Genomic DNA, 15,238 nt, shown 5'->3' on the forward strand with positions numbered 1-15,238 from the left:
TCATACCTTGACATGGATAACAATGGTCACTAGTGAAAGGGGCTCCTTTTGAACCTTCCAAAAGGCACATACTAATTAAATAATGAATTCTTTCCTGTGGGTTGCGGATGGCCTTAATCCGCTAAGGTTATCTGGGACACACTTTTTGAAAGATCTTCCTAACTTACATAAAAATGCTACTCTTTCCTGAAAAGACAAATTAAAACCAGTGCCTGCTTAACTTACATAGCAATAACAAAATAGATTGTCTTTTCAGTCAAGACAAAGGTTTATGTTCATTGTCAGCATTAAACTCTCCAGTCTGGTGAGATGCAAAACCTTGAGAGCACTCCATTTCCCAAAGAAACAGAAAATTTAGCAATAGAACATGATCGGTACATAAAACTGAGCAGGCATGCTTTACTTATGTCAGATATATTTTGTTTCTTTCTTTTTAAATTTACTTCTGGAGCTTAAGGAAAAAAGGAAAGGAAAAAGGAAATCCAAAACTTGTCCTGATATGAGGGTGGTGCAGAAGAAAAGAATACACAGACCAGCTATTAATTATTCTACAGAAAATACCTTCTGGATTCAGGTTCCTACTTCACCCTCTTCACTAGGCTATCTGAGCATCTTCTAGTGGTGCAGCAGGTGATGTGACTAACATCCATCATATGAGAACAATACAGGCACCTGGTCTTTAGGGAATTAATGATAGGTATCTTAAGTGTGATACAAGTTGAATTTTTCCAAGAGTGGGGGGGGAGGGGGGGGAAATCTGCTGCTGATACACTTTGAATTTGAGAAAAAATTTCCTTATAGGTACTGGAAAGGTTTCTGTATTCATTAACATTTGAATTGCCATCTTTATTAGTAAGTACAATTGAAGAACTAAAATATAATGCTGAAGCAAGATAGGATACTTAGTGGATGTAACTTTGGGCCTTGAAACAAAGCATATGCTGAAACACTGAATATGAACCAGGCATGAGAGGAGAAAATACTGAACAATATACTTATTAAAAGGTTCAGAATTTGGAAGTCATCTCATGCTGATTAGTTCTATGCACCATCCAAATATGAAATACTATTTCTATTAATAATGTTTATCTGCTTTGAAACAACAGTGAGCTCATCTTTATAAAAAGCAAAATAGATTCTGGATTACATAAGAGACATGAAATACAAATGGATGTACTAAGACTTCTAAAAATGTGTGAAGGTGCAGAAGTGCACACAGATGAAACATTCTCCATCCTGAAATTTAACAGTTCTGTTGATATATGTTCTACATAGTGACGGCTATATATGTACCTCCAACTGGTTCAATATTTTCTTGATAAGCTTGATAGGCAAGAAAGGCTTCTTTTGAGTTATTTCCTTTTTTTTTTTTTTGCTGAGGTGGATGTCTTGCTCTCTTATTATTAGAGACAAGCACTGTTCAGTTGTGTTGCTCTGCTGGGTCAGTGTTAGCTAGACCCTCAACTTCAATACTAATAATGAAGACTTGCATAAATAAAGTAGTTCTACCTTTCAGTATGTTTTTCACAAAATGTATAGTGAAAAATTTCCATCTTACTCAAAACTATTAGCAGTAGTTTGAAGTAATTTCTCTTTCTGCAAGGATTTTTTTTAAACAAACAATACTATTAAAACATTTAACTTGTCTTACTGCCAGATAATTATTGTACTACTGTTTAGTTCAATATTTGAGTTGATGTAATTTTATAATTTCCTTTCATATAAGTTAGGGGAGTCAGATATTCTGAAATTTGAGGACAGGAACATTTCAAATACGATTATAGTCTAGATTCAGGAACCAATTCTGTATCTTCTAAAAGATTCAAAAATACAAGATTCAAAATTTGGAGGTGTGTAGTCACTTGCTTCACATATCCTAAAAAAAATTCAAATAAATGTTATTCTGATCACGTAGGAGAAGACTAACCAAAGCATGGGAAAAATTGTTAATTGCACACTGCAGACTGGTCTGGCTTCCTAACAACCCAAGACAATAAAAGCCATAGCTAACTGCAATCAAAACCTCTCAGCAAGATTTTATTCCCCACAATAAGCAAAAGCCAGGCAATAGAGCCCAAAACTAAAAAAATACCACCAAACCCTTGCAAACCTTTTTCAAGCAGGGCAGCAGTATAATCACATAATATGGAGAAGAAAACTCTTCTACCTGAGGATCATCCCCTTTATCCATGCTTTTCTGAACCACTGCTTTCTCAGAAAAGCATCCAGCTTTCCAATTCTTCTAGGGTAGGACCTATTTAAGTCTTTCCTGATGTTTGTGTACTCATAACACTGTACATGAATATCAAACAGCAAAGAAATTTTATAGGAAGAAATTAATAAAAATAGTATCAGGAGGCTGGAGATTACAGAACAGCAATACAGCCCAGAAAAATTCCAGATGGAGTGTTATTTTAAATATAAACAAGGTATTCTGATGTTGTGTTGTTCTGCTCTATGGCTATTAGCACAGGGTAAGTTTCAGTACTAATAATGGACTACACATAGAAGTACTCCCCCCCCCCCCCCCCCAGTCTGCTTCTCACAATAGACCCGTAATAGAAAATCTCCAGCTTTGCAAGAATTATTAGCACAACAAATTCTGGAGGAAGTGTTACACTTAGAACTGAAGTATTCTTTTTTTGCTGTTTTATTCACAAGTTTTACAGAAGCTGGGTGAGTGGAAGAGGGACAAATAAAGAGTGAAGCAGCAAAACACCATTAAGGCCTGTGAGTTACTTAACGGTGTGGACAATGGACAGGAGAGAATCTGAGCAGTTAAAGATTTGAGTATTGCTAAGTTAAAATAGTAGAAGGACAAACTTCAAAACGTAAGCTAACCAGGGGGAAAACAATAGGTTTTGTTCTCTCTACCTTTTGGATGAAATTAAGACTCATGTTATACAGACACAACTTGATGAAAAGAAAGTATGACACACAACAAATTAAAACCTTACATTGTAATTTACACACTTATTTTCCATGGTATGTTTACATCTCTTCCAGCTCTAAGGGAATATCAAGAGGCTTATTTGACCTATGGCTCTGTGTGCTAAATTAGTCATAAAAAAGCAGGGTTCCAACTAAACTATAAGGATTACAAGTTATACACTATTAGAAAGTCTGAACACTGTGCTTGACTAAAGAACAGTGCAAGGAGACATTCAGAATAAGGAAGCAAGATGTGACAAGGAGTGGCTCTTCAAAAAAACAGTAGAGGACAGAGGAAACTAGGCTTGCTCCAAAAAAAGCTGGGGACATTGCTTTAAACATGGAGTACTTGCAGTTCCTTCACTTGTTATTTTGAAACCCCAACTCAGAACCAGCTTTCAGATCTTTGAAAGACTTGTATTGTACCTTGCTTGCACCAAATGAACTTCTAAATAAACAGTAGAGACTAAAAATGAAGCAATGATAATTTTGTATGTCTGTATTAACAGCCCGAAAAAAGAGAGTGTTTACTTTTAAAGATCTAAATAGAAGGTATATGAGAGATTCTTCCCATTCTGTTAACACTGAAAAAAGCATATAGAAAACAAAGTTGTCCAAACTATATTGTGCATTTGAATTTAGAATACATGTCATCCTTACTGCCTCCTTGACCAGTGAATCCTATCCTTCCTAATGTTTTGGAGGAGTCTGAGATGGCGCCTGTACAATTTGATTTTGTGTAAAAATACACACCAAATCTGATTTCTGCTACATTAAGGAGTTCTCTGGTAAAATATATGACGCATGGAATGAAATAAGCTGTAGTTCTAAAATGAGTCTTTAAGCTTACTTCCTTTAGTACTTGACCACTAATATTAAAGACTACTGGATCAGAATACAGTTTTAATTGGATATGTAGGACATGATACAGTGGTATAGTTAAACCGCAGGTTAGATGCTAAAATACAACATTGATTTGTATTCTTTTACTGGAAATATTTGTAATATGAAACTAGGATACAATACACTCATTTTTAATGCATATTCAGTACAGCGGAAAGCTACTGCTGTCACCAGCTTATACTTAAAGTCCATTCATCAAACAAATGCTAGATTAATTGGTTTGCTGTTTCACGGACTAAAATGAGATTACAGATTAATCTAATTCTCATTAATAGTGATGAAATGTTGATTATACAATCATTTCTTTTACTGCTTATTGCTAATGCACACACACACAAAATTGGCCTGCCAGAGAATTTAAAACAGCCTGAAGTAAGTCTAATAGTCTAAGGAATTTTGTTATGTGCATGAACTTGTCCAAGAGCACAGAGGAACTTCAGTTCCATCTAAAAAACTTTCTGTTCTTATTGGCTGAAGTGTTTGCACTAATAAGAACAGAGTGGGCAGAGAAAGGAAACGTCATTTTGCAGATACTTTTCAACATTCCTGTTTCTCAGGAAAAAAGAGGAAGTGGAAGATGGGAATGTAAAGGAATAAAACAGCCTCGAAGAATCCAGGTGGAAGATGTAACATGCAACAGTAGAAGAGGGTTAATCTGGAAAAATGTAAGACATGCCAGACAGGAAGATATCTGAAGCCAAAAGTCAAACCAGTTGAAAAGTAACAACTGCAAAAAAATACGATCGCAGTGTTTGTTTCAGATGTTGCTCTAAAACTAAAACTTGGAAGTACTTCAAAGCACAGAGGCTACATAGGAAAAGGGACAGTTTTGATCAATTTCATTTGAAATACTATGTGTTTTAATCACAGATACCATGAGGCTCAGAAGGACATTTCAGTTTATACATTTTGGAGGATCCATGTACGAAAAGAATTCCTGAAGTGTAAAGATTTCTTCATGTCAACATTCTCACTCATTTTTACCAAAACCTATGCTTACCTCAGGACAACAGTGGCCTGACTCAGATTTCAACTTATATGAACAGGACTCTACTTTGACCTAACCAGAGCAGCTCTCACTACATTTTGTAAACAGAATTTTGATATAATGTAGAAATGTTGTTCTTGAAAAGAATTTAGGATGGGTTCATACAGGTGCAATTTCATCACTAATAAGTGCAAGCTATTAGTCCCGTTGCACTTTTTGGCCAGTGGAAACATAAGCTCTGGAGACACACTCTAGATCTTCATATGCCAAACTGAAGATACTTAATCTCAATACCCTTGAAAAATTGAACTAGTCTGAGAAAGCAGCAGGAAGTACTACTGGTTCCTCTAAAGCAATAAAATATTTAAACACCCTGCATAGGGTAAACCACCTTAGGTTCCCTCAAATATCAGCATATAAAAAAAAAGTATCAGTAAAATTTGTGAGTTTACAAATAGGTTATAAAAACTAACACAAACTTTCCACTTGCTTTCCTTTAGGGTATCTGTCATAATGAAAGATGCTTCTTATTGTCTTTGGTTTTCTTCCAGACAACTGAACTGTCTTTTTTTCTTTCATGTGATTTGAATGTGCTAAAAAAGGAGCATTTTCTCTTATGCTCTTCAAAACCCATGCTGCTGGGTGCATTCTTATCTGCTTGTGCATTTAATGATCTCTTTTCTCAATTTCTTTCAATCCAAAATCATGCACACTGTCAAAATTTCCTCATTTCCTAGTTCCAACTTTATCATAACCTTTATCATACCAGAAATGGGATCAAATTCTATTCTTGAATTTTTTTAACCAGCAACCAGTTTCCTGGTTGTGATTTCCATTGGAAAACTGGTATCCTTTTTGTATACGTTCACGTTGCCATGCTTCTATTATAATTTTTTTCTTCTCCATTTTTCTATACATTATTTTTACCTCCAGTTCCTCTGTATCCCATTCTCCTCTTCTCTTTAGCTTTTTCTTCTTTTGTTTATCAGAAATCCTCCCATGAGTTTTCCCCCCGCCTCCTCTCCCTGTCACTGACTTAATCCCTGATTGTACAAGTAGTCAATCCACAAGAGAAGAGAGATTTCCCAAGAGCTGCACTGATAGCTTTCATTTTCTGGTTATGTGCATTTCTAGGACTCCAACACATTTTTGTCTGGATACCTTTTTCCAGATTTTGCTTGAGTACTTGATTCATGTTGGATATGGAACCCAGCCACAGCAAGGCAAGCAGTTTCAAAGATTGAATACATTACATACGTCACAAGCCCAAATCCAAACTTGAAACTAACATAGTAAGGGAAATGTAAGGATATGAGGACAGATGTATGTTTATCTGAATGTAAAATCGTAAGCCAGAAATTGATTCCTCAGGTGTTGTTGTAGTTTTTTGGGCATGTAGTATTTCACCAGAGCACAAACAATACAAATTACATTTATGTGGTTACAGTAAATAAGAGTATCAGTGCATTTTACATCCCTAAAAGTTATTTCCCCAGCAATCAGGCAACCAAGGACAAGTTTTCATTGAAATCCCGTGTATTCTTTGTGATATCAATGGTCCAAATAGCCTAACGCTCAGATTCAGGGTTGTCTTTTGGGTCTTTTTTGTTTGTTTAAATACAGAGTCAGAATGTATATTTGGACTAATATGAAAAAGCAGTAGGTTGTAACAACATGACAATATGAAAGAAAATATCAGAGACAGAACAACCCTTCTCCTTATCTGCACTTGACAAAACCGTAAGGCTTTGCAGGTAGGCAAGAAGATTCATTTGCTATACAGAAAGACACAGTCACAGAATGACTTCCTAAGAGTTGACATAAAAAAGTTGTCCACGACTGGACAGATTTCTGAAACCCAGACAACAGAAGTGTTTGAAACCCTCTGCTGCAGGTCACTACACTTTTCTAGTGAACAGAAGCTGTTATATCCCACCTTTCATTGATTTACCATTACCGAATGGATTCCTCATTTTAACAAAACATTGTTATATTCTAGATAAGTCTTTGACAATTCTTTACACTAACCTATGGAATTCAATTGCCACCATTAATTTCACTCTGGTATTTATCAGCAGAAGCTTTTTTCCTGCAAGAACCAATTTATTTAATTGAATAGTTTAAAGAGCTCCAAACCACATACAAAAGATGAGGTTATAGCTAATAGCTTTCAAATATACTTAAAAGCTTGAATCATTAGCAGTTTCTTAAACTAGGAATTTTTAAGTGCAAACCAGAATTTATTGCAAGCTAGTCTTAGTGGTGTGATTTTTCACATTTAAATTTTTCACAAATCTAAGAGGCAGTTAAAATAATATTCCGTATTTAGGAATAAAGCCTGTACTTTATGCTTTCCTTTCACTTTTCCAGTTTTTGGCATTCCTGGAATATCACATACATCAGTTCGTCACCTTAATATCCGATTCTCACCTTAATATTTGAGCATGAACATCTTAAACATATTTATCCTCACAATGTTCTTAAAAGGTAAATATATCCAGTTCTTTGCATTTTACAAAAAATTGAGGCACGCAATTCCAGAAGAACTTGTATGTTATAATGCTGTTTCAGATAAGATAGTTTTGGCTCCCTTTGCATTAGAAGAAATAGGCATCCAAGGATGGCACGTAGGAAACTGCTTCAGTGCAGTAGCTAAAAGGACATCACAGTCCTACACACAACGCACATCTGGAGATAAGGGAATCTCATTTCTAACTCATACCCTTGCAAATATTTTGAGATTTCCATGAAAAGTGAAACAATTTCTGTAGATGACTCACTGCAGAATGCCTTGAGGATAAGCAATGAATTACTGTTGGGGAAGATATGGGTTCAAATCAACTACAGGAGGGACTATCCAATTTTTTTGTATCCAATCACTGGGCTATCGAATGAGAACAGTGGTATTTACCACCATTTTTCCTCCGATCAAAGAAGTTCTCCACATGGCTGGGTATGGACTAGGTATGTATGTCATAAGATCAAATAATACAAATGAAAAATGAATGAAGAATGCCAGCAAACCTAGTTCCTCTTAGTTTATGCAAATAGAAGTGGATAAATAGATTGTTAAGATTTTAAAATCGCTGCCTCTGACTCACATGGCAGTGGAAAACAATACCACACTGACAACCTGTCAAATGGTACCATTAACCTGAGATTATCAATATTTAGGAAAAAGGCAAGAAGGGATAAAGCGCAATGTACTTTTTCAGAATTATGATGAATGTCAAAAAAATTAGGGAAAACCTCAGCTTCTTTGAAGAACTGAAGCAAAGCTTGCAGAAATCAATGGTAAGATTGCTATCAATATGTTTGGAACAGGTCCAAAATGATTATCTCTGACATTAACATAAAGAAATTGCAGATGTTTGCATTTATATTTCCTTTTAGCAACAATGGGAGAATGTACTAGGACAGAACACGGTTAACCCTTTCTCTGGCATGCTTTACACGAGTAGCTTTTTTAATTCCCTATCTTTGTTTCCGGAAAAATATACTATGGTTTTAGGGTTTGTGGGTTTTTTTTTTTTTTTTTTACTCAATTTACAAACAATTCTGTCTATATAGAACCACAGAGAAAAATAAGTCATTTTAAATTATTCAGCAAGTGAAGCTGTTGTCTAAATGTTATCACCCTTAACCATGAAGTAAGGATGCAGGAGCTTCCTAAGGAGTAAGGAGCTTTCTGAAAAAACAACAATATAATATACTATAAACTTTAAAGGTAATAAAAACTGAAGGTCAAATCCTGAAAGTTCTGTTTGTCTTTTTAAAGAAAACTTCTATTGACTTCAGTGGAAATTTGTTGAGTTAAACAAGGTTAAACATCTCCAGATCAAATCTATTAATTCCAATTAAACAAAAATGCAATGCAATACAATGATGATGGCAGCCAAGATTCAGATACTTTTACTTTGGGTCAGAGTGCATGATCCCAGTCTTGAATTATAACTTAAAAACCCGAAACAATATTTAACCTTTACCTTGATGTTGCACAAGATGACAGCTACTGTACAACCCATAAATACAGAGTATTTAATAAGATATAAGGCGACACACCTACCAGATGAATGACTAAAACTAGACATAATTACTTCTCTTAGTAATTACACTGGTTGTGGACTTACTCCTAGATGGGTTTTTAATAATTTCTGCATATAATTACATGCCACAACTAGTTTTACTCTTTAACATATTAGAAATCACAAAAAAATTTGTTCAATTCCGAATAAACCCATCAAGTTTTGCAGTGTCTATTAGAAAACCATACAAACCAAAACCAGAATATTTGTGCTATTTATATACTGTGATAAATAATGCAACAAGTTAAAACATGAATGGAAACGAGAACAAAAGGAAAGCTAATATGATATTAAATACTCATAGTGTAACATCTCTTTCCCAGTCTTCCTGTATGTTTTCTGTCTGTTCCAGAATACATTAAATTGCTGAACAATGATATGTTAAAAAATCCACTCTGCTTTACAGGGTATATTTATGTAGTTCAGATCATGAGGTATGAAAAAAAAGTCCTAGCCAGTATAAATGCATATGAATACTGTGCTCATTCTAGCAAAGCAATTTTCTACCTGTTTGTTGAATAACTTTCAAATAATAGAGTTAAGGACAAAATGATAGCAAAAGTCTTTTACTAGACATGCAAACAACCAAATCCCCCTTTCTGAGAGTGGAAAGCTGAAGTAACTCCCCTGAATTCATAACTTGTGTGAGCCTTAGTACTTAGTTAGAATTAAAGAACAATTGACAACTAGACTCTTGTAATCATTCCAGCACTCTCTACGTAACAGAAATGTTTTTTCATCTAGCATAGAAGGTTTTGAAACAAACCCAAAGACCTAAACACATCTGGAGTTTGCAGATATCTGCATTTGCAGCTTCCAGTTAGTGCCATTTTTGTTGTAACCGATGTCAAAACACCACATTGAAATACACCCTGAAAATTCAGGAAATTTCAAATCAATTCCCTATATGAACTTTACAGCTAGGGATGTTTTAGTTACAATGCATCTTGTCCCAAACCACATAAAAATAAAATGATTCAAAGCAATCTTCAGTGTAAGCAAAGGATAAACTCATATATGACAATTATTCAAAGTGTTCTGAGTTTCGCTACATTCTAAATTATGGAGACACCGTTTTGTTTCGTGGCCTGAAGCGAGTCCCACTGATCATTTTTAGTATCCTGGAACAAGCAGATCGGTAACAAATTTTCATGACAGACACACACACTCAATGAGATTATAAATTAGTTTCCCAAGAGAAGGCTCACTAATAAGATTGGATCTAAAATTTAGGTCACTTAATTTTAAGACTCAGCTAATGGGCTAAAAAAAGTGAGTATAACTTCATAACGTAAATTCAGGTTCAATCTTTTTTATCATAAACATTAACACCATTGTAAAGTTGCAAAGAGTAAGCTTCTTGTAAAATGAAATGATCTAATTGTAAAAATGCATTTGATATCTCCTTGCAAGGAGGTTATTTCTAAAAGAAAAAATAAAATATTCTGTATTACATTATGAAGTTATAAAATTTAAGCAATTAATTTTTAGTGCTGCGTAAGTTCTGATGTCATTGAAAAGATAAATTTCTAAACCTTCTTTCGAATATGATTTACTGATTCTATTTCAAACACACTGCTTCCTTTATTTGCAAATGTATTTACAATACCAGAACTATCATAGAATCAAAGAAACTTTACCTTTTCTTCTTTAATGTTCAGAGATGATGAGAGTGTGGAAGTCCTTCAACACCTTGACAGTCATATGAGAAAACTCATAGCCTGATAAGGTCAGAAATAGGCCATTTGGCTTGTCTTACACAGAAATAATGTATTATGAATTCATACTCCTAACTTGTTCTGAGTACTAGAGAAAGTTCTTCTAAAAGAATATACCAATAAATTTTCCACCTACATGGCAAAGAAACCTTCTTAATATATTGCAAATCCCTCTCCTCAATCTTTGGCAGTGTCCGCAACTTACCATTTCCATTCTCTACTATGGCCAATGGCTCTCTGCAGATTGCCGTCTTTCTCAAGGTATTCATAGTCCTTTGAATTTCTGCCAGCAGCACTGCTTGCATTGCCTCAATAATCTGTCATAAATGCAAATTATTATTGGATGATATCAGTACTTCAATTATTTATCTGAGCATTTGACAATCTTAAATAACTACTACAAAATTTTAAGACTGTTCCAGTGAATGTCATTAGAAAGTCAACACTTATCAATGTCTTTCAGACAGTAATAATCACATGTCCCTACATACATATTGAGAAATAAATGTTAACTGGATAGCAATAAAATGGTGCAAGTTGTCAATCGTGACTGCTTCCCACTAATTAAACATTCATTTTCTTTAACCTCAAAACTAGAGTCAGTCATCTACTGCCTCCTTGATTTCAAGTGGTCATGACAATAGACATTAGTAAAGCACATGGTGACAACAGTTAGTAAGAAATATCTTCTTTTTTTTTCTCTGATGTGTGCAAAAATGCTTCATAGACTGAATAAGGACCTTGTATTTTGACTTTTTTAGAATTTTTGGTCTAGCCTCTCTCAGAAAAGCGTAAAGAATGTTTTATTATTGGTGGTGATCCTCTATTCCTCTAGCTCAAACATGATAATACTGTATTTTTTGTCTAACACAAAGAGAAATACCATTCCTCAAGCTCCTCTTATCCAAAAGGAACATCTGCTGGAATTATGAACAGCCTATACATGGCACTTGCAATAGCTGATGCACCACATTAGGTGTTAAGACAATGCAGTGTGGAGGCTGTATGATAGAGTTATTACTTTCCTTCTCTTTTCTTTAGCAGAGAAGCCCCAGGAGAACTGAGAAAGTTTAAAGACCTAAAGCGTTTATAAAGCACAGTAAGACCTTACACAATGGACCCAAACTTTTGCAATCCTTAGTCCAAATTTCAGCATGGTGCAGAACAGCAGCATGCATAACTTCTCTTCATTTGGTATTTCCTTCAGAAAAGAAATACAATTTTTCCCCCTCAGGAACTACAAGAAATTTCCTGAAAGACAGAGAGAATCTAACGTTTCCAGGACAGCGTACTCCACTTCAACTTAAATATGAATTTAAATTGAATATGAAAATTTTAAGTTAAATATGTTTTATAATATAAACATTTTATGTTTAGATTATATTTATATTATAAACAATCTATTAAATTATTTAAGTTTAATATGAATTGAAGTTGATATGCAGGCTCCCTCAAACTGCCTGGAAGAGAGACAGTTTCATCTTGCTAATCAAGTACAATGAATTCACAGGCTGTCCTCAATCACATTTCTAGCTGTCCTTGTAAATTCAAATCATTAAGCAGAACAAAGGCTGTAGGTGTCCTTTGTGACGAAATTCTTTATTGTAGACAAGTATACCATAGTCAGGTCCAGCAAATGAACCCAGCCCTATGTGTTTTAACATAGCACAAACCTTCATCTTGTTACAATAGCACTTTATTTTACAGGGGAAACCAAAGGCAGTTTCCAATTCCTCACATCCATACAACCCTGAGTTTTGGGGATTACAGATCCTGACTTTACAGCACACTCTTACAATCTACCTACAACAATTAAGAAAGAGAAGGAAACACAAACATGCTGTCATTGTCCTGGGAAAATTTTTGACAAAAAAAAAATTCTTACAGAAGTACACAAAAGAATTGCATACATTATGTGTTTTTCACGGTGTTCTGATCTGCTAAGAACCTGTCACTAATCTGGATCAGATATTCATTACCTGTACCATTGCTGTGTATGCCAGCCAGGCAGCATTTGTAACATGTCATTTCCTCTAACATCTTAAAACGAAATAAAACACTGTAGCAAATGGCACAACATGATATTGTAAGTCTCTGCATGCTACTTGTCTATCAAGTTGAATCTGCATTTGTTGAATCTGCATTTCCACAGTGCTCAGTGTGGTTTCACGTTTCGCAAAACCTCTCACTGCATCTTCCCCAAAAATTCATATACCTCATCTATCATTATCACCGACTTTAAAAATCTCCAGAAGCTTTGCCTGTTCCTAACACGAAACAAATCTACATGAGCACCTTCCGTTTTCTCTGATAGTTTCCACTTTATCTTTAGTGTCCTTCTGGATTACATACACATTGCCTATCTTGTTGGCTACTAATATACGTGTTCATTTTTTTCCCCATAATTGTAACCACTGTTGTAAATACTAGCTGCTTTCCAGTTGGGATTGTGAAATATGACAAAAATTATGCTTCTTCTATGCCTGAGAAAGTATAAATGGCATCTGTCCAGCTATAAATACAGATATTAAGGAGTGAAAGGTAGTTGTTTGACTCTGCACCAGCAATACTAGAGAACAATTCAAAAAGACAAGTGAACAAAAGTTGAGGCAAGCTGTACTGTTACATTTATACGAAGTTATACTGGCTTTCCTTTCTACACTTTATCAATTACTTCCAAGGATTACTATTCTTTTTATAATGAATGGGTCTAAGGAGAGAAGTCAAGAGATATCACTCCTGGTTATTGCTCAGGCCATAACCTCTACAGGGCTGAGCCTTGCAGAAACTGCCTCCTAGATGCCTCCATAACACAGTCACCTCGGGGAGCAAAAAAATACAGATCAAAACATCAGACTTGTATTATCCAGGCTGCTTTCCTCTAATTCTGGAAAGTAACTGTCAGGAGAGTTGTCTAGACACCTGTACAGAAGTCAGTTGGCTTCAGGTAGATTCAAATGCTGTAAAAACAAATGCATTCAGACCTTGTTAGAGAAATTGCTGTAAACTTGGGCATCAGTAAGAGGTACTAGATTATCAGTACTATCCTCTGCAACAGCCTTAACATGAAGTGGTGTATTCTTTGAAAGTAAAGTCCTTTGTAATATATCTTAGATTTATCCCACCTTATTTTAAATATTAATGGCAATGAAGTAACTGAAGTGAAAAAAAAATACAGGTGCACTGCAGGAATCAATAGAAAGAGATGAAAAAGTCCTGAGAAGATTAATTCCTCCTAAAATCTCAGAAGTCCCTCCACAGTGTCTGTCTTTTTCCACTGGTGAAAGAGGGAGGCTAAAGCAAATATATTCCTCATGCAGATGATTATGTCAGAACTCTAAATATGGCATCAACAGTTTTCCTAAGGGGGGACTGTCCTAAGTAGCCAGCTGATAATAGAGGATACAAATTTTCTTGTACAAAAAAGGAATACTGCAACATCAGGATGGTAGTAGAGGACTTCCAAATGAGGACCTAAATGTTGTACGCTGAAGCTGTATAAACTGTATTTCTGATGATGCTCCTGAATTAATACATCCAAGTTCTAACATGGTCTTATTACCTGGGATTATACAACAGGACCATTTCAATGTTAGAGCTGACTCATGTCCAGGTAGCTCAGAACTAGGAGGAATAGATGTGTGACTCCTACTGATCGCGAAGGCATTAGTAATGAATCTGATAAAGCTCAGTTATTTCTATACGGGTATGTCACACCACAGAGCCCCGATACTGCTGTACATAACAGAAATGCAAACTGCTGAAGCCTCGTAGACTGATGGGCACCCTGTGAGTATGACAGACTGCCCACGTGTTGTCATGTAACTAAAATCTTTGACCATAGATGTGAGGTCTGTACACTTAACATTTTTAAGTGGAACTACGGACCTATTCAAGTTTCATGCAAAACTCACTGCCATGTTTAGTATTGAATTTCTTTGCTGAGATTAGCACTGAAAACAGGAGGGCAGCTATGGAGACAGGGTCGTTGACTCTGTTTTCCAAACGGTTGTCCAGCCCAGGGAGTAAGACTTATTGTAGAAGGAAGCTTACTTGGTCTATAATCATTTTGTGAAGAGACAAAGGACTTCAGTCTTCAGGAAAGTCAACCTAACAAGAACTAACTTCACTCAATGAGATTTAAAAAGATCTTAGAGCAGGAAAAAAGGAAGGAAATTATTTCCTGTTGTATTCTTCCTCTTGAAATGCCTGAATAAAGGTATAGGGAAAAGGCATTTCAACACCTACCATTTGAAGACTAAGGAGCTAGGAATAGCAAGGAAATAATTATCAAAGAAATCCTTCCGGTGGAAAAAATATCCTTATATCTGCTAGAGTCAACAACAGGCAAAACGTTTTGATTGCACTGCGGTTTGACTATTCTGAAAACTTTTATTTTTAAGTTTTATTTTCATATTCAGCCTTTCAGCCAAAAAGGTTCCATAAAGCTGCCATAATATTATGCAAGTAGTATTATTAAAAAAAAATTAAAATATAATCAAATACCTATCAGAGATATAACTGAGGAACAGGCTATTTTAAATATAGAGTAAGGACAATTAAGGGTAGAAATGCAACACTGTTTCCTCATATTAAATATTTCAGGACAAGTT

General features: G+C 35.2%; 1 protein-coding gene across 1 annotated transcript in view; it reads right to left on the reverse strand.

Annotated features, from left to right (window-relative positions):
• Positions 1-15,238, reverse strand: part of WDR72 (WD repeat domain 72) — a 113,794-nt gene that overhangs the window by 31,830 nt on the left and 66,726 nt on the right. Inside the window, exon 17 of the mRNA XM_075160099.1 lies at positions 10,776-10,942. Within this exon, the coding sequence (XP_075016200.1) occupies positions 10,776-10,942 (167 nt within the window). The remainder of the gene's footprint in view (positions 1-10,775; positions 10,943-15,238) is intronic.

Source organism: Calonectris borealis, chromosome 11 (assembly GCF_964195595.1).
Source record: "Calonectris borealis chromosome 11, bCalBor7.hap1.2, whole genome shotgun sequence".
In the NCBI taxonomy this organism is placed as follows: Eukaryota; Metazoa; Chordata; class Aves; order Procellariiformes; family Procellariidae; genus Calonectris; species Calonectris borealis.